Source organism: Acanthochromis polyacanthus, chromosome 2, assembly GCF_021347895.1.
Source record: "Acanthochromis polyacanthus isolate Apoly-LR-REF ecotype Palm Island chromosome 2, KAUST_Apoly_ChrSc, whole genome shotgun sequence".
Classification (NCBI taxonomy): Eukaryota; Metazoa; Chordata; class Actinopteri; family Pomacentridae; genus Acanthochromis; species Acanthochromis polyacanthus.
Window position 1 is genome coordinate 38093736 of NC_067114.1, and position 22089 is coordinate 38115824.

Genomic DNA, 22089 nt, shown 5'->3' on the forward strand with positions numbered 1-22089 from the left:
AAAAGCCTGTGGTACATAGCCTGTTACTAGAGCGAGATTAATCAGATCTAACATTGAAGAATTAATTAAAGGTAAAATCTCCTTGAAGAGTCTCGTTGGGACAGGATCTAAAAGACATGTTGATGGTTTGGATGTAGAAACTGTTGAAATTAGTTCAGAGAGACATATAGGAGTGAAGAATTCTAAATATTCATCAGGTCTAACAGCCAATTCAAAAGCATCTGTGACATTTGTAGGAAGGGCCAGATTAATTTTATCTCTAATCATAACTATTTTATGTGTAAGAAGCTCATGAAGTCATTACTGGTTAAAGCTAAAGGAATACAAGGTTCAACAGAGCTCTGATTCTTTGTCAGCCTGGCTACAGTGCTAAAGAGAAACCTAGGTTGTTCTTGTTCTCCTCTATTAAAGATGAATAATAAGTTGTCCTGGCATTACGAAGAGCTTTTTTATAGATTACTAGACTATTTTTTAAAAGTCACATCTTGTTGATCGATCTGGCAGACAGGGGGGCTAAGGAAGGCAGGAATTGATGACAGCAGTGGTGGTGGAGGTTTGTAGAATTGTCCATTAATAAGATGATTAAACGGAAAACGCAATTCCAGAAGCATTGCTGGTCATATGCAATAGCCGATGACACGACTATAAATCCATAAGACAGCAGGGCACATAGGAGGAAGTGGCAGGCCAAACACAGCGGCGCCATCTTGCCTCACTTCCATTCCCGCCATCTTGCCTCAGTTCCATTATTAAACAGAGTTTCACAGTTCTAACTGACTAGCTGTGAGTCCCAAGAATGTATTCTTCCCTCAAAAAACATGGTTAATGGCCTGTTAATGACCCAAGGCTGAATTGCCAGGTGAAAGTTGTGTCAATGAGTCAATGGTCGTGAAAATTCTCAGGGAATGGTCTCAACACACTGTTGTAAGAACCTGATATTTGGTGTTACGTACCCCCTCCTCCATTCAGAGAAAGCTTTTCCAGTTAAGCATCAATGGCTTCTGTCACTTCTCTCTTAAGTATCTGTCTCCTCTGTGCAGAATGTGAATTCGTTGTTGTTGTTTCTGTAGTAAGACCGTTTAAGGATGTCTGATCTCACCACCATTTCAAAGGCACAGTTGTCTCTGTGGCGCAATCGGTCAGCGCGTTCGGCTGTTAACTGAAAGGTTGGTGGTTCGAGCCCACCCAGGGACGTTTTGTGCTTAAATGACCAGATGACATTGTGGAAATGATGACGAGCATAAAGGATGCGGGAAACCTGGAGTAACAGTCAGACTGCAGTGCCACAGAATAATTAAGACATGTCAGCATGAGAACTATTTCCTAAGTTACTGAACGTCTAAGTCAGACTATAATTGTAACAGTTACTTGACTCATGCTTTCTACACCAATAAACCAGGGTTTCCATTTTTTGTGGGTAGGTGCGGATTGAAAACTGAGAGCAAATGCACCTCCACTGAGACACAAGTGTCCTTGTGGTACGATAATCAGCGCATTTGGCTATTCAGCAACAGATTGGTGTTTAACTGCGCACAGCATCAACTTGTTTCATCCATTTCTTTTAGTAATGTCAGAATGAAATATCATAATGACAAGTCTCATTCACTCTGCAACGCTGCACTCAGACAGTTTTTTCATGTTTATCTAATTCTCATCTATGCTATTAAGTCATATAAGCAGAAAACGTCCCTGGGTGGGCTCGAACCACCAACCTTTCAGTTAACAGCCGAATGCGCTGACCGATTGCGCCACAGAGACGTCTGGGAGATGCATGTGGAGACGAGATCACTCATCCATCAATGATTGGGCTGAAATTCATTAGGAATGTTGATTCCAAACAGAGCCTCAAAGCATGAAGACGTGGATACACCCACCAGAACCGGGGAAGAAAGCTCAACTGCGACAGTAAGAAGACAGATTGGAGGCGGCTGGACAGACATTAGTACAAAGTACTAGAGGCAACAAGTTATACATCCATAAATGATCTTGCTACAAAGAAACACAGTTCCCCAGCCTGACAAACTGCGGCCTTCCTGTCAGGTAATCTGTGATCCATGAAACACAGGAAGGATCCACTCCCATCTCTGTGAGCTTGTCTTTGAGGATGGTGGGTTGGATGGAGTTGAGTGCGTTTGAAAAATCGAAGAACATGATTCTCACTAGGGCTGGATCCGGAAATCCCGAATATCGGAATATTCGTTCGCTACGGCACTATCCGGATATTAATTTGGTATCCGAATATTCGTGTCCAGAGATGGTATTGATTCCTCTCCACACATCACAGATGTTACTGTGTTGAAAATTCTTCTCTATCTTCTTTTTGTATTCCATCTTTGCCACTTTCAGTCTCCTTTCAACTCATGTTGCACTTCTTTGAGCCGTTCTTTGTCACCATCTCTAAAAGCTTGTTTTTTCTGGTTGAGGATTGCCTTTATGTCGCTTGTGATCCATGGTTTGTTATTGGGGAAACAGCGAACAGTCTTTGAAGGTATGACTGTGTCTCTACAGAAGTTGATGTATTCAGTAAAACAATCAACCTGTCTGTCAATGTTCATACTGTCCTCATCTGTTTCCAGGAGCACATTCCAGTCTGTTGATTCAAAGCAGTCCCACCAGAGATGTCATCAGCATAAAGAGATAACTTGTTGCATCCATTCTGTAGTAACAGATTAGTGTATAGATTTGTTTTCCAGCCACGCCTTGGCGCTGCAGTTATCTCTGTGGAGCATTTGGTCAGTGCATTCAGCTGTTAACTGAAAGGTTGGTGGTTTGAGCCCACCCAGAGACGTCTTGTGCTTAAATGACTGCTTAGCACAGCTGAAAATCAATCTGCAAAAATGGGCTGTACTGCAGAATCTGTACCTGAAATAATGCTGTCCAATTCAAAAGATCATGCTTGAAATAACTCCATATCGAGTATGTAAGAGAATACCTCAGAATCTCTGTGGTCTCTCTAGAAGCATCACAGGAAAGAGGTTGTTCTTGCATTGTTTTTCAGCATAGTCTTCTTTAAATGACCAGTTAACGTGGTAGAGAAATAAGGAAACCTGCAAAAACAGCCTGAGTGTGATGAGACTCATCATTATGTCCTGAGAGCTGAACTATGAAGCAAAAATTAGTGGGGAAGCAAGCTACGCTGAACCTAAATCTGGAGTCACAAAGGTGGCTCTCTTTACACCAGCCAACATCACCATGGTATGAAATATCATAATGACACATCTAGTGCACTCAGACAGTTTTGCATAAGCAGAAAACATCCCTGGGTGGGCTCGAACCACCAACCTTTCAGTTAACAGCCGAATGCACTGACCGATTGCACCACAGAGACATCTGGGAGCTGCATTTGGAGACGAGATCATTCATCGATCAATGATTGGGGCTAAAATTCAATATGAATGTTGATTCTAAACAGAGCACGATGATGACGAGCATAAAGGATGCGCGAAACCTGGAACAACAGTCAGACTGCAGTGCCACAGAATAATTAAGACATGTCAGCATGAGAATTTTCCTAAATTACTGAACGTTTAAGTCAGACTACAATTGTAACAGTTACTTGACTCATATTTTTGACTCTTATTTCTACACGAATAAACCAGGGTTTCCATTTTTTGTGGGTAGGTGCGGATTGAAAACTGAGAGCAAATGCACCTCCACTGAGATACAAGTGTCCTTGTGGTACGATAATCAGCGCATTTGGCTATTCAGCAACAGGTTGGTGGTTGGTGTTTAACTGCCCACAGCACAAAGAATCGACTTGTTTCGTCCATTTCTTTTTGTAATGTCAAAATGAATTATCATAATGACAAGTCTCCTTCACTCAGACAGTTTTTGCATGTTTATCTAATTCTGTTGATTCCAAACAGAGCCTCAAAGCATGAAGACGTGGATACACCCACCAGAACCGGGGAAGAAAGCTCAACTGCGACAGTAAGAAGACAGATTAGAGGCGGCTGGACAGACATTAGTACAAGGTACTAGAGGCAACAAGTTATACATCCATAAATGATCTTGCTACAAAGATGCGTACAAGTACTTCCTATTCTGAACAAAGAGGAGAGATGGTTTGAGAGAGCAATGGAGAAACCATCTGTATTAAACTTAAAAATCCATCTTCAATCAAAGGAGGAGGTCTACAGCATTGACTATCAGGTTACAGGTCTTGAGATCATTCCTGCAGTCTCATTGTTTTTTGCAGGTTTCTCTAATTACAAGACATATTAAGTGATCAGTCATAGTCATTTTCATGATGTTAGGTAGCCATTTAAAGACCAAACATCCCTGGAAACATCCCTCTTGTCGAGGATGTCCGTGGTACAGATATAAGTCTTTGTGATATGAAATGAGATGTCATCAGCATAAAGAGATAACTTGTTGCATTCATTTCGTAGTAACAGATCAGTGTATAGATTTGTCTTCTTGCAGGCTTTGGCTATATCGTTGTCTCTGTGGTGCAACTGGTCAGCGCATTTGGCTGTTAACTGAAAGGTTGGTGCTTTGAGCCCACCAGGGACATTTTGTGCTGAAATGACCACTGAACAGTTGAAAATTAAACAGGTTGTCTGAGGGCTGTACTACAGAATGTATACCTAGAACGAAGAAATAATGCTGTCAAACTCAAAGATCATCCTCAGAAAGTAACTTCATATAGTATACATAGGAGAATACCTCAAAACCTTTGTGGCCTTAGCAGAAACATCAAATCCAATTCAAGCTTCACTATTCCTTTGTGGAAGAAAGTCACATCTCTAGCCTCCAGATACACCTCAGTGGCATGAAGTCATTAATTAATGACTTTGAAAACACTGAAAATGGCAACCACACAAATGTGATCTCAGTTTGGGCACAGAAGTTGGATGGTACAAGTTGAGTGAGCAAAGCATTGGAAAGCAGGTTAAAGCCACATTTGGCTGCTTCTGCCACCTGTGCTGTGGGATGGACACATGATCTTGGAACAGCAGCAGCCAGTTTACAGCATCCCTGTCCTTTATTATTGATTGCTTCAAACGTTTGAAGCAATCAAATAATGAGGCATGTTGAGCCTAAAGCTTGAGTTTACAGTTCACAAAGGTGGCTGTTTAAACCTGCCAGGCACTAGTTGAGCGGGTGACCCAGAAACAGGGACTGTAATCCCTGATGCAGTGGCCTGGGTTTGATTCTAGCTCATCGCCCTTTAAAGCAGGTCTTTCCACCATTCTTCTCCATACTTTCTTGTTTGCTTCTCTTCTACTCTATCTAATAAAACCAACAGAAGGCCAAAAAAAAATCTAACCAAAAAAGCCCCTGCTAGATTACTATGATACCTTAGGCTGTGGAGCTAACCTGGTCCAGAGCAGGTAATGCTCAGATTTTTTAAATTTAATCAGCTAGAGCAGTCATCTCGGTTTAACCAAATAATTTCCTAAAATTGCTCTATGCATTTATGCATTTTATATCATTTTTTGCATCATTTCTAGCAGCGGTGCTTTAAGGTTTTTTTTTTTTTTTTTTTTTTTTAAGTTTTTAGATTCATTGTTCCCATTTAAACATTCAGTTGACTCAAGTAGCATCACACATTTGTGTCATTTTGTATGAAAGAAGATTCACACGCATCACAACTGAGACCGAGAACCTATTGAAGTCCCTGCGTATACAAAATTTGCCAAATTCAGAAGGAAAGAAAATGTTTGATGGGAAGGTCATGTTGATCTGACTTCAGATGCACTGTGACTTTTATCCTCACTAAACAGCCAGCTGTAGTGTCTTCTACATCGTAAAACACTGTTGTGAAAGAGACATTTTGACACCGTCATTAGTCGTGTGTCTCTCCACAGAGGCCTGGCTGATTATGGCAGATTATTTCACATGGAGGTGATTAGGACGGTGCAGCTTTACAGCCACGGCGACGTCTGCAGCTGTCAAACAGCCACCGGGGATCAGACGCCAGAGATCAGGCTGCTGGAGAGCTCGCACGGTGGCACGAGTCCACAAGAAGACTCCTGATTGATCTGTGGGCCGAGGTCTCAGCCTCCTGCTGTCATGGAAGGTATGGGGGATGTGGGGGAGTGGGGTGGTTTTACATTAATTAACAGGAAGTAATTTGGGGGAAAGCTGTCCTGTGGCGAGCAGGTCTGGTAAAACAGAGCCCCCCCACCCCATCCCCTCATCTTTGTTAGGGACATGGATTTGATGGTGGGGGAGGTTAGAGGGAGGCAGAAGGAGGAGTGGGAGGTAGGGAGGTGGAGGTGGGGAGGCCCATCTGCCACTGAGCGTGCTGGGTCAAAAGGCTTTTGTTGTGAAGGAGTGATGAGACAGATAGATGGTCGTTGTCACCAACCGCTGGTTTAATCAAGTGAAAGTGTCCCAGCGTGTAACATGTTCAGTCCCCCCGCCAACTCCACCACCACACACACACTAATACACAGAGACACACACCAACACACAGAGACACACAAACCACCCACAGTGACGAATAATGATTCCTCACCTTCATCTAATAACTGAGAGTTGGGCTAAATGGATAAAATTAGTAATTTATAAATCAAGTGATCAGATGTGTGCATGAGGACAGGACATTTTTATCTGCCAGTAACAGTGATGAGGAAGTGCACAGGCTTTTTGGGAAACTTCTGGATGTTTGTGACTTTATTTTGTTTTCATTTTGCACCATATTTGTTTTATTTTTTTATTTTAAAAAAAGAGAAGTTCTGAACACTGGCAGCCTTTCATCTCCCACTGTCATCTCGATCCCAATTCAATCAAAAAACCCCTGCCATGCGAAATATGTGCGCATGCGTAGTCCCCGATTAAAGTAGTGCGTCAAGACGAGATAGCAGCGGAAGCTAAGAGGATTGCCCTTCAAAATAAAATAAACCATATTCTAGAGAAAAGTTTTGAACTTCAAATCACAGCAATAGCCACAAATTATGAAAAAGCTATGATTGATTGATTGATAATGATTGGAATATAATAATGACTGTCTTTCAGTTTTATATTTTGATTCTTGATAAAAGTCAATGATTTACTTTGTATATTTCGAGTTGCTTCAAAGTATTACTCAAAAAATCTGCATCTAAGTTCACCTACATTTTTCCTCTTGTGGACTGATTTTTTTTGTATTAAGATACGAAATGAACTAGATTAGTTAATACAGTGTTGTTCAGATAAAATTGTAATCTACAGCAAGGAAGTGAAAATCTGTGAGTTTCTATGGCTAACACATCAGAAATTAACTTGAAATATTAACATTCAAATTAATCATTTAACTTTAGAACTTATCACATTTGAAAACCGTTTTCCTCTCTTTTCTTGTGTGATCATCAGCTGAATAATAAAGCAAGCGGTGGTCAAATTTGTAATATGGCCAAGTGCAATATCAGAATAACAAGAGCTGCATCTTTTTTTATAAAGTATAGTGTCTCACAATATAGTATTATAAAATCAAGCTCATGTATCATTCAAAATGTGTTCATACAGAAATTGTCAACAAATCTGTGGATCCAGACTATAAGTCACATCACTGCCAAAATCTAATGAGGTGCTCTTTGTGTCATTTCTGTTATTCCCTGAAAATTTCATCCAAATCCATTATTCTGTTTTTGAGTAATGCTGCTAACAGACAGACAAACATACACTGATCATCACATAACTTGCCAGAGTTCAGGACAAAATGTCTGTTTTCACAAATGTATCCTGTTTTTTATTTCTACAGGTTTTCTGCAGGGCATTAAAATCATTAAATTGATTTTTTTTTGCAAAAGTTAAGACCTTAAATGGCATTAAAAATCATTAAATTTGATTCTCAGTGGCATTAAAAAAATTTTCTGCCATTTTCAAGAAAAATATTTGATAATAATAATAATAATAATAATAATACATACTTGTAGATTGCGGTTCGTCAGATATATGCATCTGCAGTAATTGCGCTGGCCGGTCGGGTACAATTGCCAAAAATTGCATGTTTAGAAAGTGGAGGAGAACTGGGAAATGGGAAAATGCAAATTCCAGCAAAATGACAAGAAAACGTGGAATTCAAAGAATGACTGCAGCTCATGGGTGGTCAGGGGTGCTTTTTGGATTCAGAGAGTGAAAAGAGGGGAAAGTTTTCATATAAAAATCATCTTTCACAAAAAACGAACCAATGTAATTCGTTGAGTTCACGGTCACGGCATTAAAATTTTTACAGTATAGCATTACAATGGCATTAAAAAGCATTAAATTTGACTGGCTGATTTCTGCAGAAACCCTGTTCTACTGGTGCTGTAATCAATAAACGTTAGAGTTCGTCAGCGAGTTGATGTGCATTTAATTTTAAAGAGACTCCCGGAAGTGTCCTCTAACACTGCCTGTGGTTTAACGCAGGCTGCTGGAGCGGCAGCAGCAGTAGATGCTGTCCCATCATCAGATCACACCCAACGGGGCTGCAGCGCACTGCTCCTCCGGCACCAACATCATGACACCCAGGTTCAAAACCGCAGTCTGAGCCGCACCGAGGACCAAAGCTGCGGAGGAACCCTGAAGCACCGGCCGTGGACACATACGCACACACACTCACTCACGCACGCACACGCACGCGAATATCGCAGCGACCAGCAGCCTGATAGACGGAAACGCGGAGCGAGGCGAACTCCACTGCGCCGCGGAATTGCGCTTTTCGCTCCAGAGACGCGTCCCGCTCGGACACCCGCAAGAGAAATTACTCCCGGCGAGTCATTTCATCCCGAAACATGTCGTCAACGGGCAAGGACGCCAACAGCGGGCATTACGCCAACTATGTGGGACCGTACCGCCTGGAGAAGACGCTGGGCAAAGGACAGACAGGTTAGTGGAAGCAGCCCCGTCATGAAACGCGTGGTGCGGCAGGGGCTCGTCACCGCACCTGCCTCCCTGACATCACGCCGGGGTGCATTTTTTTTCCCTGTTTTTTTGCGTTTGCGTGTTCTGAATGCAGGGAAACGGGAGGCGGGTAGAAATGTGTGATAATTGCGGGTGTTTTCTGGTGGATGCGGCTGTGCTGAATGCAGGGAGAGAGGCTGCACTCATGATGATGATGATGATGATGATGGTGGTATGGTGGTAGTGCGCCTTTAATCCTTGTTGTCAGGCAGAGAGGGCTTGGTGATAATGGGCCCTTGTGATTTTTCATGTCTCTAATTCTGTTATAGCATCCATCTGTCACATGGGCCCGCTCTGCAGAAGCTGTGATGCTGCTGCACTGTCCGGTCCCTGCAAACACACACATTCAGCTCATAGGTTAACACACACACACACACACACACGCACACATACACACACATATATATACACACACACACACACACACACACACACACACACACACACACACACACACTGTACTGCAGCTGCAACATCACACATTTCTGCATTACTTTAAATGCTGCAGTGCTCTTTTTTTGGGGGGGGGGGGCCCTCTGTGCCTCATATTTTCTGATGCAGGCCCGGCTGCTGCTGCACTGTACGTCCAGACAGCAGGTTGGCATTCATCACTCACTGCTTGTCAAACCCAGAGTGTGATTTTCAGCTGCATCGAGAGCCGAATGAGTCATTTTTCGGTGGACTGGGACTGTTCCAGAGGTGTCGCCTCAGTCTATTTTGAATCTGTAGCTCGTTTTCATGTCAAATTTTCTGACATTAGGCTGTAAATGTTGAAACAGGCTTCAGTCTGCTAACTGTACTGCATCAGTTCAGGTATACAAAGCCCTCTGAGACTGTCCAGGTGCATGTTAACAAGCAGTCTAGTGGAGAATTTTACCCTGCAACCTCAAGTAGTTCATGGTTTTTACATGGTAGAAGTCATTGACTGCACATGTTTTAGTTAAACGTCTGAACTGCAAGTAGTTTCTGGGTGTTTTTTGCTGGTTTCTGTCACATTTTTGCTCCTCTGTCCTGCACCTCTGTGGAAAGAGCACGACCATGGCTGGAAGGAGTGAGAACTCCAAAACGTGTAGGGCATAAATCATATTAAAAAAGGCCAGGAGTTGCATTTCTCTGCATAAATTGGAAAAAAGTGGAATCAACATATTTATCCAAGAGCTCACAAGTGTCAGCAATACTGGGAAAAATGGAGCCTTAGCATATATTTTTACTCTCTACAGACCTAGAAAGATGTTTCACCATGCTGAATGTGTCCTTCAACAATTTGCTGATAAACTACTTCCCTGTATAAATCTTTGAGCCATTATGCATTTATGTTATCGTATGTTTTTATTTTCCTGCCAGTCTCTCTTCTCTTTGCCCTATTTAAACAGTGCCTACAGTTCAGCTGGAAATGCTCAGACTTTGTCACGTGACAGATAAGTCAGTTATGTCGTCTCAGATGTGCCAATGAGTGCGATGTCTTCGTGTCTGTGATGAAAACTCACGATTTAAAGTTTATTTTTTGTGACTTTCCCAGATGCAGCCGCACATTACTTGTGATTAGTTCATGGACTGTCAGAAAGGAGAAAATCTAACATTTCTGGCTATTTTAACAGCTTTTTGCTCAAATAAAAAAGTGTCTCTGTGGGTTTTTACATTTCAAATCTTCCAACATCAAGCATTTAATCAAGATTTAGCTTTATTCCCACCAGTAAAAGTAGAATAAAGAACCAAAACGCCTCTTACCTCACTGTGTACCTGTGGTGTTTCTGTAGTTGGAGCAGCTCTGTGGTTGACTGCATGGATCTCTCAGGCCAGGTTCTCTGCTTCGGATGCCCCACCATCTGTGATCACATGCAGCCAGCAGTGATCAAGGTTTCTCCCCCCAGTTTCAGCAGGTAGACGCGACACGCTGCTCAGTTCCCTCGGTGGGTGAATAATTCATAACCAGCCAATTAGCTGGTTGCTGGAGTTGGATTGTAACAGCCTGTGTTGTTGTTGCTGTATTAATCACACTTTTTTTTTTCTATTTAGCAGATGGAATAAAACTGCAGTGGTGTTCATTTAACTTACACAAAGAGGCAATTCTTCAGCTGCGAACTTGAAGAAAGGTTCAATCTGCTTGTAGTTTCCTTCCAGTGTAAGATCCATTACTTTACGTATTTATTTACACATTTGCTGTACAACAGGTGATTCTTTCATTATGATTCTTTCATTACGACCACAATGTCTGCAGATCTTGAAGTCTTTACAAGCACTGGACAGTCGTGTTAATTATAAATGCTTTTCTCTGATAGAAGATGTTCTTCATCTACTGTAAATGTTGAGAGGGGGGTTGTTGTAGAGCTGTGACGATTAATCGATTCAGTTGTCAGCTTTTAAATTAAATTGGTTTGAGTCACTTTTCAAGAAAAAAAGGATATATTTCCCGATTCTAGCTTCCAAAATGTGAGTATTTTCTGGTTTCTTTCCTCTGATACGACAGTAAACTGAATATTTTTGGGTGTTTGATTAAACAAGATGTCTGTCGTCTTGACCTTTGGAAAACAATGACTGACATTTTTCCCTGTTTTCTGGCATTTTCCAGTCCAAACAACTAATCACTTGATCGAAAATTATCAATTTACAATTAAAATAATTGTTAATTGTGGCCCTAGATTGTTGTGATGATCTGCAGTAAGTTTCATTTTGCACTCAGAAGCTTATTGACTCAGAATGGGCATTATTGAAACCTTAAATTCACAAAGGTGACTTCAGTGTGCTTCAGTCTGCATTTCTGGATACTTTCATTTTTTCCGAACAGTTTTTGGTGTTTTTCAATCTGAAAAAGGCATCCGTGCCTAATGGTTTTAGAGTTGTTGAGCAAATTGTAAACGTGGGCAGTGATTTAGAGGTCTGGAACGAGGTTAGTTTAAATTCACCTGAACAGTTGTTTTCCAAGCGTGGTTCAGCTCCAGACGTCCGTGTTTTTTCTCTGCATGTCAAACAGGTGTGGTGTTTGGGCCGAGCAAATTCCCTGCTCAGGATAAAGAACGGGGACTGTCGTCTTCTTGCACCATCTCGAGTGCAAATTGCCTCTTGGGGGATAATTAGAGTATTTTAAATTGACTGAAATGTCATTGAGGCAGCTGTGCAGGTTGCTGTACGTTGATTTACAGAATCAGCAGCTCTCAAATCTACATACTCCTTCAACTGGCATGACAGACTGCTTCTAGAAACTCTTATCTCAGCTTGCGCGCCAGTTGAAATTATGTACATATTCTTTATGCAGCAATAGATTGAAACTCATCGTGTTTCTTGCTTCGCTGTCTGGGTTTTTCCACTTGAATGAAGTGCAGCGTTACACTTGGACATAATCATCTACTCCTGCAGCGTCTTCCTCTCTGACTGACAGCAACCACAGTATCTCATAACCTATAATACTGGTATTTAAGTGCATATGCATGTAGAAATGATCTGCAGAGACGTGTACGTGTCTGTGTGTGGTGAAGCAGCTGTAGCGCTCGCTGCAGAAGGATGATAGCCTGCTTGTCGAGGGCTCGTATGAATCCAGAGCTGTGCTGCTGAGCTGGCAGACAGGGAAGTCCGTATATCATTAATCCTCCTACACAAGTGCAGGCCAAGCTTCTTGTTACTGTGTGTGTGTGTTTGTGTGTTAGTGGGAAGCACAGGCTATCTCTGAGGGAGTGCACTAATCGTATATTTGCATAATGTTTGACATGCACCAGATTTGTGATGTGATTTCGTTAGCTAATTAATTGCAAAGGAGGCAAACAGTCGTAGCACAAGACCAAATTCTTTCCAAGGAATAAATCACGGTCGGTGTCTGTTCTCAGTATAAAGTATGCTTGAGTATTGTTTAAATCGCTGCATCTGTGAGAAAAACAACAACATTCAAGTTATTCTTTTACCAGATATTATTAGCACTCTATGTGGTATATGTAAGTTTCAGCATCAACATCAGAACAAAACTTTTTTCTGTACATCTTGGGAAACATAAACATCATTTTCTAAAAAAAAATCAGTTTATTTTCAAATGAAAAAACAGCTAAAGTTGTGAAATGTCGTCTTTATCTCATTAAAATGCAAATGCAGTCTACACCTGTAAAAACGCAAACAACAGCAAAAAAGTTTATTTATTGTTAAGTTATCAGACTATTTTCTACAATCTGTGCTATGGACACACTTTGGTTAGGACCAACAAAAAGCACATGACTTGATAAAACCTGCAAATCTTGACTACAAATAAAATACAATAATTATTAATATGATCAAATACAGCAAATCTTCACATTTCAGTGCCAATACCAAAACAAGAATATTGTTTTGTACATACCTTTCAGAGAAAAAGGCCAAAGTTGTAAGATGTTGCCTTGATCTTATTAATATACAGTCTTAACTGGTGATTACAATTTCCATTACTCCCTACTATGGACACGAACATTATGTTACCTGAAAAAAAAAAAATACAAATAAAGTCAGCTTTATTGTCAAAGTGAAAGTTAATTAGAAACAGCTGTAATTAAGTTGTTTGTCAAGCAGAAATAGCAAAGCTCCACTGATTCACCAATTTTAAGATTAAGACTTGCTGCTTCTTATCTTTTTTTAATCAGTAAAATCTGAAGTTTGATCACAGTCAGCTTTTATTTTCTGGGAACCTTTACTTGTTCTGCCATTTTTCAGTCTAAACAATCAGTTTATTAAAAAAGTAGTCATGAAGAGGTTAGTTTTGGTCTTGTTTGTCCTCGCTCATGTGAAGCCTTTTGACTTCCCTTTGTATGTGAAATGTGATGCATAAATAGAGCAGCCTTTACTTGGCTTTTCATAAACTATGTTTTCAACCAAACGGTAAAAAACAAAGGTGTCTTGAAGTGATGCAAAGTGGTTGCAATTGTGTTTCTCTCTTTCAGCTTGTGTGACCACAGAGGCTCGTTTGAACATAGACTCTTCTCTCACTTTTTAAAATTCTGATGAATGCTGTTGTTGTGTGCCCCCAGTGATGAGCCTGCAGTTGGAACAATGCCTTCGTGGTTGTGTGTGAATGGCGAGAGGCTGCGCTGACTCTGAACAATTAGTCAGTCTGTTTTCATGAGTGTGTGAGTGTGTGTGAGGGCTAAAGTACTCGTCTTTTTCCGCTGCTTTCCCAGGCTCCACGCAGTGATCATTTTCTAAGTGTTGTCCAACAGTTGGGACGGTTGTCATGGTTTCATCTCTCCTCCAGCGACAATGGCCGCTCTTTTCCATCTTGGTGCTCGCTGCAAGACTGCAAGCCGCCAATCTTTTCCTCTTTCTGTTCTCACGTCTGAGCCTCTCTGATCTGCTTTTTGACCAACTTTACGCCCTTTGTGTGGAACCAACGGGCTAAAAGAATTTTAAATTGCTTTTCTACTGTCAAGTCAAGTGTGTGTGTTGAACTGCATGACTGATATTTGAGTTTTGAGGCTAAGACCAGTGTTTGGATAATGATAATTTGTGTTTTTTTTCAATTTCTGCATAAATTAACATATTAGATTCCTTAAATTCCTTAAGAAGAATCGGGAATTGTCTCTTAAAAGCCATTCAAACCAACATGAATACACTTGAACTTGAAAGTTGGGTGCCTGCTAACAGAGTGGAAATGATGATAAAAATGCTGTATAGCCTGATCAATACTGGATTTTTAAGTGAAATAGAGACCTGATAGACATTTGAAGTGTAAGAATCCAGTACTACAAAGTTTAATTAAAAAAAACACATGATAGAACCAAGATTTTGCATTTTTTATTTAGTTACATTACTCTATTTTTTTCTTATTAGCAGAATTCATACATAGTGGGGTATTTTCCAGTTGAAAGATAAACTTGTCAGTGCTTTTAGATGGAAAAACTTAGGTAGGATGGGTTTATTTTCTTGAAAAAAACTTTTGATACACACTTTTAGGGGTTTTATCAGTGAATGGAATGTTACAAAAATAACGCCACATTTCTAATAAACTGTAGTTTTGCTTCAAGTGGCCGGCACCACTTTTAAGGGATGTGCACGATTAACTGACTAAAAGTTGCTAGACAGCACTAGTTGAACTATTTAAACTCATTTTCATTATTTTATAGATGTGCATCGCTGGGTATCTGCATCTGAGTTGAATGTGAATCTGTGAGGGATTTTACAGATGTTTTAAACCAGCAAGGTGGGAAGTGGGACAGATGATATCAGACTGTATGTAGGCTGTGTCAGAGAAAACCGGCATATAACGACTCAACTGGGGCAATGTGTAACCGCATTCTGCACAGGCATGAGGATGCTGACCTGCAAGGAAAGGAGGCTACTGATGCTAACTGCTAACTATTGTTCGTGTTTTCTTACTTTTAGGCTAGCTGGCTTGGCTAGATTTACATTTGTGTTGAAACAGGGAGGATATTGGTGATTAGAAGGAGCTCTACCACCTTATGCTGTGTGTAACCTTGGCTGTTTAACCCTCATGTTGTCCTTACCAAAAAAATGTTGTTGCCTTTTCTGAAAAAAGTCCAAAAATTCAGAAAAAATTCCCCAAATTTGTAAAAAAAATTTGCAAAATCTTCAGGAAGAAAATTCTGGAAAAGTTTCCCTCAAAAGTTTTATTTTTTAAATAAAAAATCCCCAAATTTGACAGCGAAATTCACTGGATTTTGGTAGATTTTTTCTGAATGTTCTTTAATATTTTTTTTAGTTGTTTTTTTCCACCAAAAAAATGTTCAAAAATTTCCTCAAAAAATTTTGGAAATGTGAAAGTTTTCACTGTGAAAATACAGATATTTTTTCCACATTTTTAAAACTTTAAAATGGGTCAATTTGACCCACAGGACGACAGGAGGGTTAATCTTTGACTTCATCTCACATGGCAGCTCGCTGCCTGGACATATACTGTGTAAACGTGGTTCGCTAAAAGAAACATAATGAGTGATGGTTCTCCTCTTTTAGCTACATCTGCTGTAAACAGAGGGCACCTGGATGTGCTGATACCCCAAACATATGGATCAGTCAAAGGCGTCTGTGTCCATAAAATCCATATGTGTCACGTGACTCTGCGGGTAGCTGCACCAGGAAAGCCGTGACAGCGTTCATTTTTATAGGTCTATAACCTGTAATGGGAATGTGTGCGTGTGTGTGTGTCGCAGTTGTGTTCTAATGAAAGTGTCATGTTATTGACGGGGAACATCCTAAAGACGGTGGTCTCAGGGCCCCAGCAGAACAGTGGGAGTGCGGTGGGGGTAGTGCAGGCAGCAGGGAGAGCCCAGCACAGATGGCTGCCTTTAGGTGGCTGAAATACAGCTTCATTATCAGCAGGTTGCAGGTGGTAACACTCCCATCACTCTCACTGCGTATGTATGCATATGCATCCACCCATATGTGTGTGTGTGTGCTTCTTTGTGTTATATTATTCTTCATTATGCTACATTTCAAGCAAAGTAACACAAGAAAAAATTTATGCTATCTCATTTGCACACAGAGGAAGAGAAAACATTAAAAAAAAACCCTTTCCAGTATGATTTAATCCAACACCATATATCACCAAAAAAATAAAAATCACAGCAGTCTCACCTAAGAAATATTTAATAAACAGACAGTTTATTAAATGGCTTTTGTGCAGAACTGAATCGCAGTGTCTCTATTCTAATGTTGTCACACAGACAAAAAATATATTCATTTGAAAATCCTGTATTATGCCCTCTTTCAGTCTCACATGCCCCCACAGTCCATCTTTCTGTTTTTCACCTCACAACACTGTAAAGGTGATCCATTTTGCCATGACAGTATGCCGATAGATTGACAAACTTAAAGTTTTTGCTCACCTTGGAGTTTATATTCCGGAGTCATCCTGCAGGTTTGACCATTTTCTTACCCATTCACCTGCTCGATTCAGTGCAGAAATGTCAAAGACGTTGTCAGCTTTGATTGTCAATGCTTAAAATGAACATATATATTTAATAATTCTCTTCTAAAGTCCTTATCAGTTCTCTCTTATAAAAATCATAATGTTTGCTAGTCAGCTCAGCAGTAAAAATGATTAGTTTAATGCTCTACAATCCAAGCAGACAGGTGAACATGACTCCAAACAAGTCAGGAAAATGATGGAGGAGGAGGGAGCAGAAACCCGCTCAGATTCAATTAGATCTGCGTTATTGAATGTTATTGTGACTCAAGTAAATTAAAGCTCAGCACATCATTCATATGATCAGCCTCATTCAATGTGTTTATTGTTATGTTACAATAAACAGAATAAATGACAACTGTGCTGCAACATTCTGAATATTTCTGATAGTAAAAGTAGCTATTGAAGCAAAGTAGGCTTCAGGTTATCATTGTGTTCAACATTTTACTTTTAAAACACACAAACAATACAATAGAATTCAATACAATACAATGTAATTCCCTTATTGTCAGTGCACTGTGCAACAAAACTAAGCTGCAATCCTGTCATTCACACAATAAAAGTACAGTAAGAAATGTTTACATATAAAATGTTATATCTGCTGTATTATGAACCATAAGTAACTTCTAGATATTGCACATGATTGAACAAAAAGTCCCTGACAGGTGCAGTTAACATAAATGTACAGGTTCAGCGTATAAATAGAAGGTGCAAAAATGTAGATATTTCCAGTTTCTGTCACTGTAAAAGTGAGTCAGTTGCTGGTAGATGGTTAATGCTTGGCAGAGTTTGGTTCTCTTTTGGCTCTGCTGTAGAAAAAACTTTTGAAAATTAGTTCCATATTTTACATTTTAGCCACAGACAGTACAAATGAACAGATTGTGTGTTTTTTGTTTTTAAATTAAGGATTTGTTGATTGGCAAACACATTGTGTCAATTCAAACTGGGAGACACTTGACAGCTAATAATTAGTAATTAATAATTTCTCATCGACTTTTCCAAAATCCTTACAATAACTGAGAGAATATCACCCTCTTCCAGCTGTAGCTTCTGTTTTGTGTCCGTTTTGCTGTCTTTTGCCCTTCAGTGAGTGGTTTTGGGAAGAACATTACGTTATCTTTTCCATTCTCTCCTTCTTTTTCCGAGTCTTGTCAAGCAGTGCTCCAAAAACTAAGTAGTTGCAGAGCCCCGAAATAGAAAAAGAGGAGGAGGAGGTGGGGAGGAAGGAACGCTGCTGGTGGACAAAAAAAAAAAAAAGAAATCAGCCAGGAGGTTTTCACTGCAGGGAATAAGAGGAGGGGATAATCAAAATTATGGCTAGTGTCAAACACCCCTCCTCCTCTTCCTCCATCTCGGTTTCCCCCCCTTTTTCTTTACAGTACATCCCTTTGGCTCTCCCCAGCTGAGAGCTCGGGTTACCATGGCAACCAGAGGAATGCGCTCCTCTGTGGCTGCTTCGCTGGCTGGTTGGTTGGTTGGTGGGTTGGAGGTATCCTCGCTCTGCATCTCCGCCGTGGCCCCTCTGCTCAGCCCTGAGGGGGGGGGGTGTTTCGCCTCAACCATTAAACAATGACTGAGAAACTACCCCCCATCTCTCTCTCTCTTTTGCTCTCCACATCTCTGAGTCTCCATCGCTACTTCCTGACGTCGCTCACTCCACCCCCCCTCCTCTCTCTCTTTCTCTCTCTCTCTCTCTCTCTCTCTCTCTCTCTCTCTCTCTCTCTCTGTGAGGTTTGTCAGGCCAAAGCTCAAGACTGTCTCTCAATTCCTGCCGCTCCAATGAGTCATTATTGGGAGGCAGCGCGATTTTCATCTCTCCGAGCCCGACTGATGCCTCTCCGTCCGACAGATTATCCGCAGCTTCATCTCGCAGGATCCGTTCAATCAAATGCTCCCCTCTCATTTAAGCAGATGCCGCGCAATTTAGAGGAAAACAGACGCAAAACATAGGCAGACTGTAAACAGAGCTTTGACAGTAGTGTCAAGTTGTGTTGGAGGGAATCATGTCGTTTCATTTTTGAGGAAATAAAGCTGCCTTGAGTCAGTGTTGTCTTTCTGTGGGGAGTGAATGTTTGTTTCCACACTGTTAAGAGCGAGGATAAAAGCACACGGACAGCACTTTTTTAGAGGCACTAAGTGAATTAATGATGCAAGAAAAAGAAAGGGGGGAAGAAAACAATTTTCAGTTCAGAAAAAAATAGAATCTTTGATAGCGTGGGAAACAGGAAGAACAAAGTCTGTTTATCGTGTCTGAGATGTTGTTGGTGTGATTCAATTAGCTGGAAGCATGCCTGTCTCTCACACACACATTGGGATGCAGTCCTCGTTTGTTCCCGGGCTGCCTTGAGCTCGCAGATACCTGGTCTGGAATTAGTTGAGGTTGCTGTCATGTTGGCTGCTGGCTGTCAGTCATTAACAGGTCTCTCAGTGCAACTTAGCCGACTGCTGCTGTTGAAATATTCAGGTGGATGGAGCTCCGGGTGTGTGTGTGTGTGTGTGTGTGTGTGTGTGTGTGTGTGTGTGTGTGTGTGTGTGTGTGTGTGTGTGTGTGTGTGTGTGTGTGTGTGTGTGTGTGTGTGTGTGTGTGTGTGTGTGTGTGTGTGTGTGTGTGTGTGTGTACTTGTACTTGCTACATGGTGAGTACCATTTTCTGCATTTAACTATCAAAGTGAGGACATTTTTACAAAGTGAGGACATTTTGGCCGGTCCTCACTTTGAAACAGCCATGTTTGAGGGTGAAGACTTGTTTTTAGAGAACAGGTATGAATTGAGGTTTGGTTAGGGTTAGGGTAAGGATTAAGTTTAGGCAATCAGTTGTGATGGTTAAGGTTAGGGTAAGGCTCTAGGAAATGCATTACGCCTATGGATGTCCTCACTAAGATAGAAGTACAAACATGTGTGTGTGTGTGTGTGTGTGTGTGTTTCTTCCCTCCTCCACATCACTTACGTCCTGATGTTGCACTTAGTATTAAGTCGCATTAATGTCAGCTATTTTTCTTGTGTGATCCTGAGTCATGTGAAATACCCAGTGTTTCCACTGTTTTATAGGCGCAGGGGAAATATTGGCCTGCATGTTTGTTTAACTTTGCATTAGTTATTTCAGTAACAAATAGCATAAAGAATTACAATTAGCAAGTCAGTAATTGTAGTCATTAATATCAGTAATCTTTAATTGGATTTGCCTTGTTGGCTGTCATTTTTATGGGCAGTTTATAGAACCTAATTTCACCTCTTCATCTATATTTGATGGACTAACATGTTAGCTTCCTGCAGGTGCTACACTCTAAAAAAACATTTAAAAAGTCAGTGTCAGAAATTTAAAAAAAAAATCTATGAAATGCTGTAACATAAAAAGAACTGTTAAAATGAATAAAATTATGATTTATACTTAGTAAAAATAAACATGTATTTTAGCTGATTAAAATATTTTAGAATAACATGTTGTAAACAAATTACTATTTGTAAAAATACAGGTTGTGGATTTGGTGTGGACAGTTTGGACCTGTTTTTTAATTCTTTTTACAACCTAAATGCAAATTTACATGATTTTCTGTGATTTTTTTCAAAATATTGTCAGTAATTTTACAAAACAGAGAAAATCTGTTCACTCCGATGGTGAAGACTGACATTTCCTTGTTGTCTTTCATCATTTTGCACTTACTGAATGTTGTGCTGGTATTTGCGCATTTGCATAGCAAGTTAACATGTTTTTGAAACAGCTTTTTCGACAAAGAATCTTTATCACATGAAAGAAGGTTATAATAAAGGTTATTTTATGGATTTACGTTATTGAATTTGTCCTCAGTCAACGATAGTGTAATGAAGGGCTGAAAGACTTTAAAACGTTTCATTAATTTTTTTTATGGAGTTCTTTGTTTTCTTGGCACATAAGGAGGAATGAATAAGCAACAAACAACAAAACGTTGTTACTGACATCAGCTGTTGCTCAATTGTTCCTAGCTTTCACCCATCAGAACTCCTTATAGGTGGACTACACCTGAGATAAATCAGCAGAGTAGATGCAATGTGAAACCTTTACTACCTTTGTAATACCTACACTGACTGAAGCAATGTTGGATGCTGACAAACATGTTTTCTTGACCGCCTGATGTCCAATAATTCACGTTAAATTCATATTAAATATTCCTTTAAACTTTTGCATCCGTCATTCATCTGTCTGGCTCTCTTCACAGTTTTCCTGGAGGCATAAACACATTTTTGATAACGAGATTAAAGCTGCTGTGAACCAAAGCGCAGGCTGAGGTTTCGGTCCTTGAACACACGCTGCTGGACTGTTGCAGGCTCGTTTATATGTTACCAGTTTTCACCTCCCGCTCTTGTCTTTCTCCATCTGTCCTGTCTGCCTGCTGCTGGCAGCGTCTCCGTCTCTTTATGTCTGTAGATAGAGAAGTGATTTGTCTTGTCCCTGGGGACTCCAGCTCTGCTCTCCCAGCTCCATTACCTCTGCTGTACGTACAGGCTCGTGTCCTGAATTCGTCCCCAGTCTGTTATGTTTATTATGTGTTACGCAGAGTTTTAATCAACTCCTGCTGCGTACATGCTCAGCTAGATAATTGTCATGTAAGTGCTGCTGATTGTTTTGTTGTTAGCGGTAAGTATGTAGCACATTTGCGCACCAGAGAAGTCGATATGTTCATGTGCTCATGTTGGACCACGTTACCACCTGCCGCAATGGCCTCAACCTGCTCCACCGTAGACTGTTGAGCATGTGCGATGCAGCGTTGATGACGTTTGAATGGATCAGCCGGAGGGAAATGAGGTTTGGAGATCCTGCTGGGCAGCAGAAGTGCCAACGGGCTCTATCAGTGCCAATCATCGACACTTCAGCATGATTGCAACACCTGTTAAGATTTAGACGAAGGCGCTCACCCTGCAGACAGGAAAGTGGTGCAGCAGAGGTGCTGTTAGGTCTTTATTGACATCATCAGCACAGATTGGGAAAGAAGTCAGGTTTGGCCTGAAAGCATCAGAAACACTCAGGTAGCACTTTACTTTTTTATGAAGATTAATATGTTAATAGATTATTTCACATCCAATCAAGCAAGAAATCCAAACATTCATCAAGCCTCTTAAGTTTCTACACTATTTTCTATCATAAGGTAAAAGAGTCCTCCACGTTTTCTTGTTCTCTTGATAAATTCAATGTAAACTCAGGTGCACTGTGTCCTTACTTTTCCTTAAAATAATAATTCCAATTTATTTTAGCTGCTGTAGTAATTTGACATCCTAGAATGAGCTCACTGCAGCTCTCCAAACAAAGCAGGTTTTTACATTCATCATTTTAAATGTTTTTTCTCAGTCTGATTGAAAGTGAACACAGTAAT

At 40.6% G+C, this 22089-nt stretch overlaps 1 protein-coding gene and 3 non-coding genes across 12 annotated transcripts in view; 2 read left to right on the forward strand and 2 right to left on the reverse strand.

Annotated features, from left to right (window-relative positions):
- The first annotated feature begins 1120 nt into the window (after positions 1 to 1120).
- Positions 1121 to 1194, forward strand: trnan-guu (transfer RNA asparagine (anticodon GUU)). Its single transcript has one exon. It is a non-coding gene; the product is annotated as a tRNA-Asn (tRNA).
- Positions 1195 to 1684: 490 nt separating this feature from the next.
- Positions 1685 to 1758, reverse strand: trnan-guu (transfer RNA asparagine (anticodon GUU)). The gene has a single exon. It is a non-coding gene; the product is annotated as a tRNA-Asn (tRNA).
- A 1496-nt stretch (positions 1759 to 3254) lies between these two features.
- On the reverse strand, positions 3255 to 3328 carry trnan-guu (transfer RNA asparagine (anticodon GUU)). Its single transcript has one exon. It is a non-coding gene; the product is annotated as a tRNA-Asn (tRNA).
- A 4985-nt stretch (positions 3329 to 8313) lies between these two features.
- Positions 8314 to 22089, forward strand: part of LOC110957844 (serine/threonine-protein kinase BRSK2-like) — a 213716-nt gene continuing 199940 nt past the window's right edge. For 4 of the 9 annotated variants that reach the window (XM_051937187.1, XM_051937170.1, XM_051937174.1 and 1 more), the window contains exon 1: positions 8316 to 8799. In XM_051937187.1, the coding sequence (XP_051793147.1) occupies positions 8706 to 8799 (94 nt within the window). In that variant the 5' untranslated portion in view covers positions 8316 to 8705. Of the gene's footprint in view, positions 8800 to 22089 lie in introns of all 9 variants that reach the window. The other 5 variants (XM_051937153.1, XM_051937159.1, XM_051937163.1 and 2 more) reach the window with 2 other exon arrangements.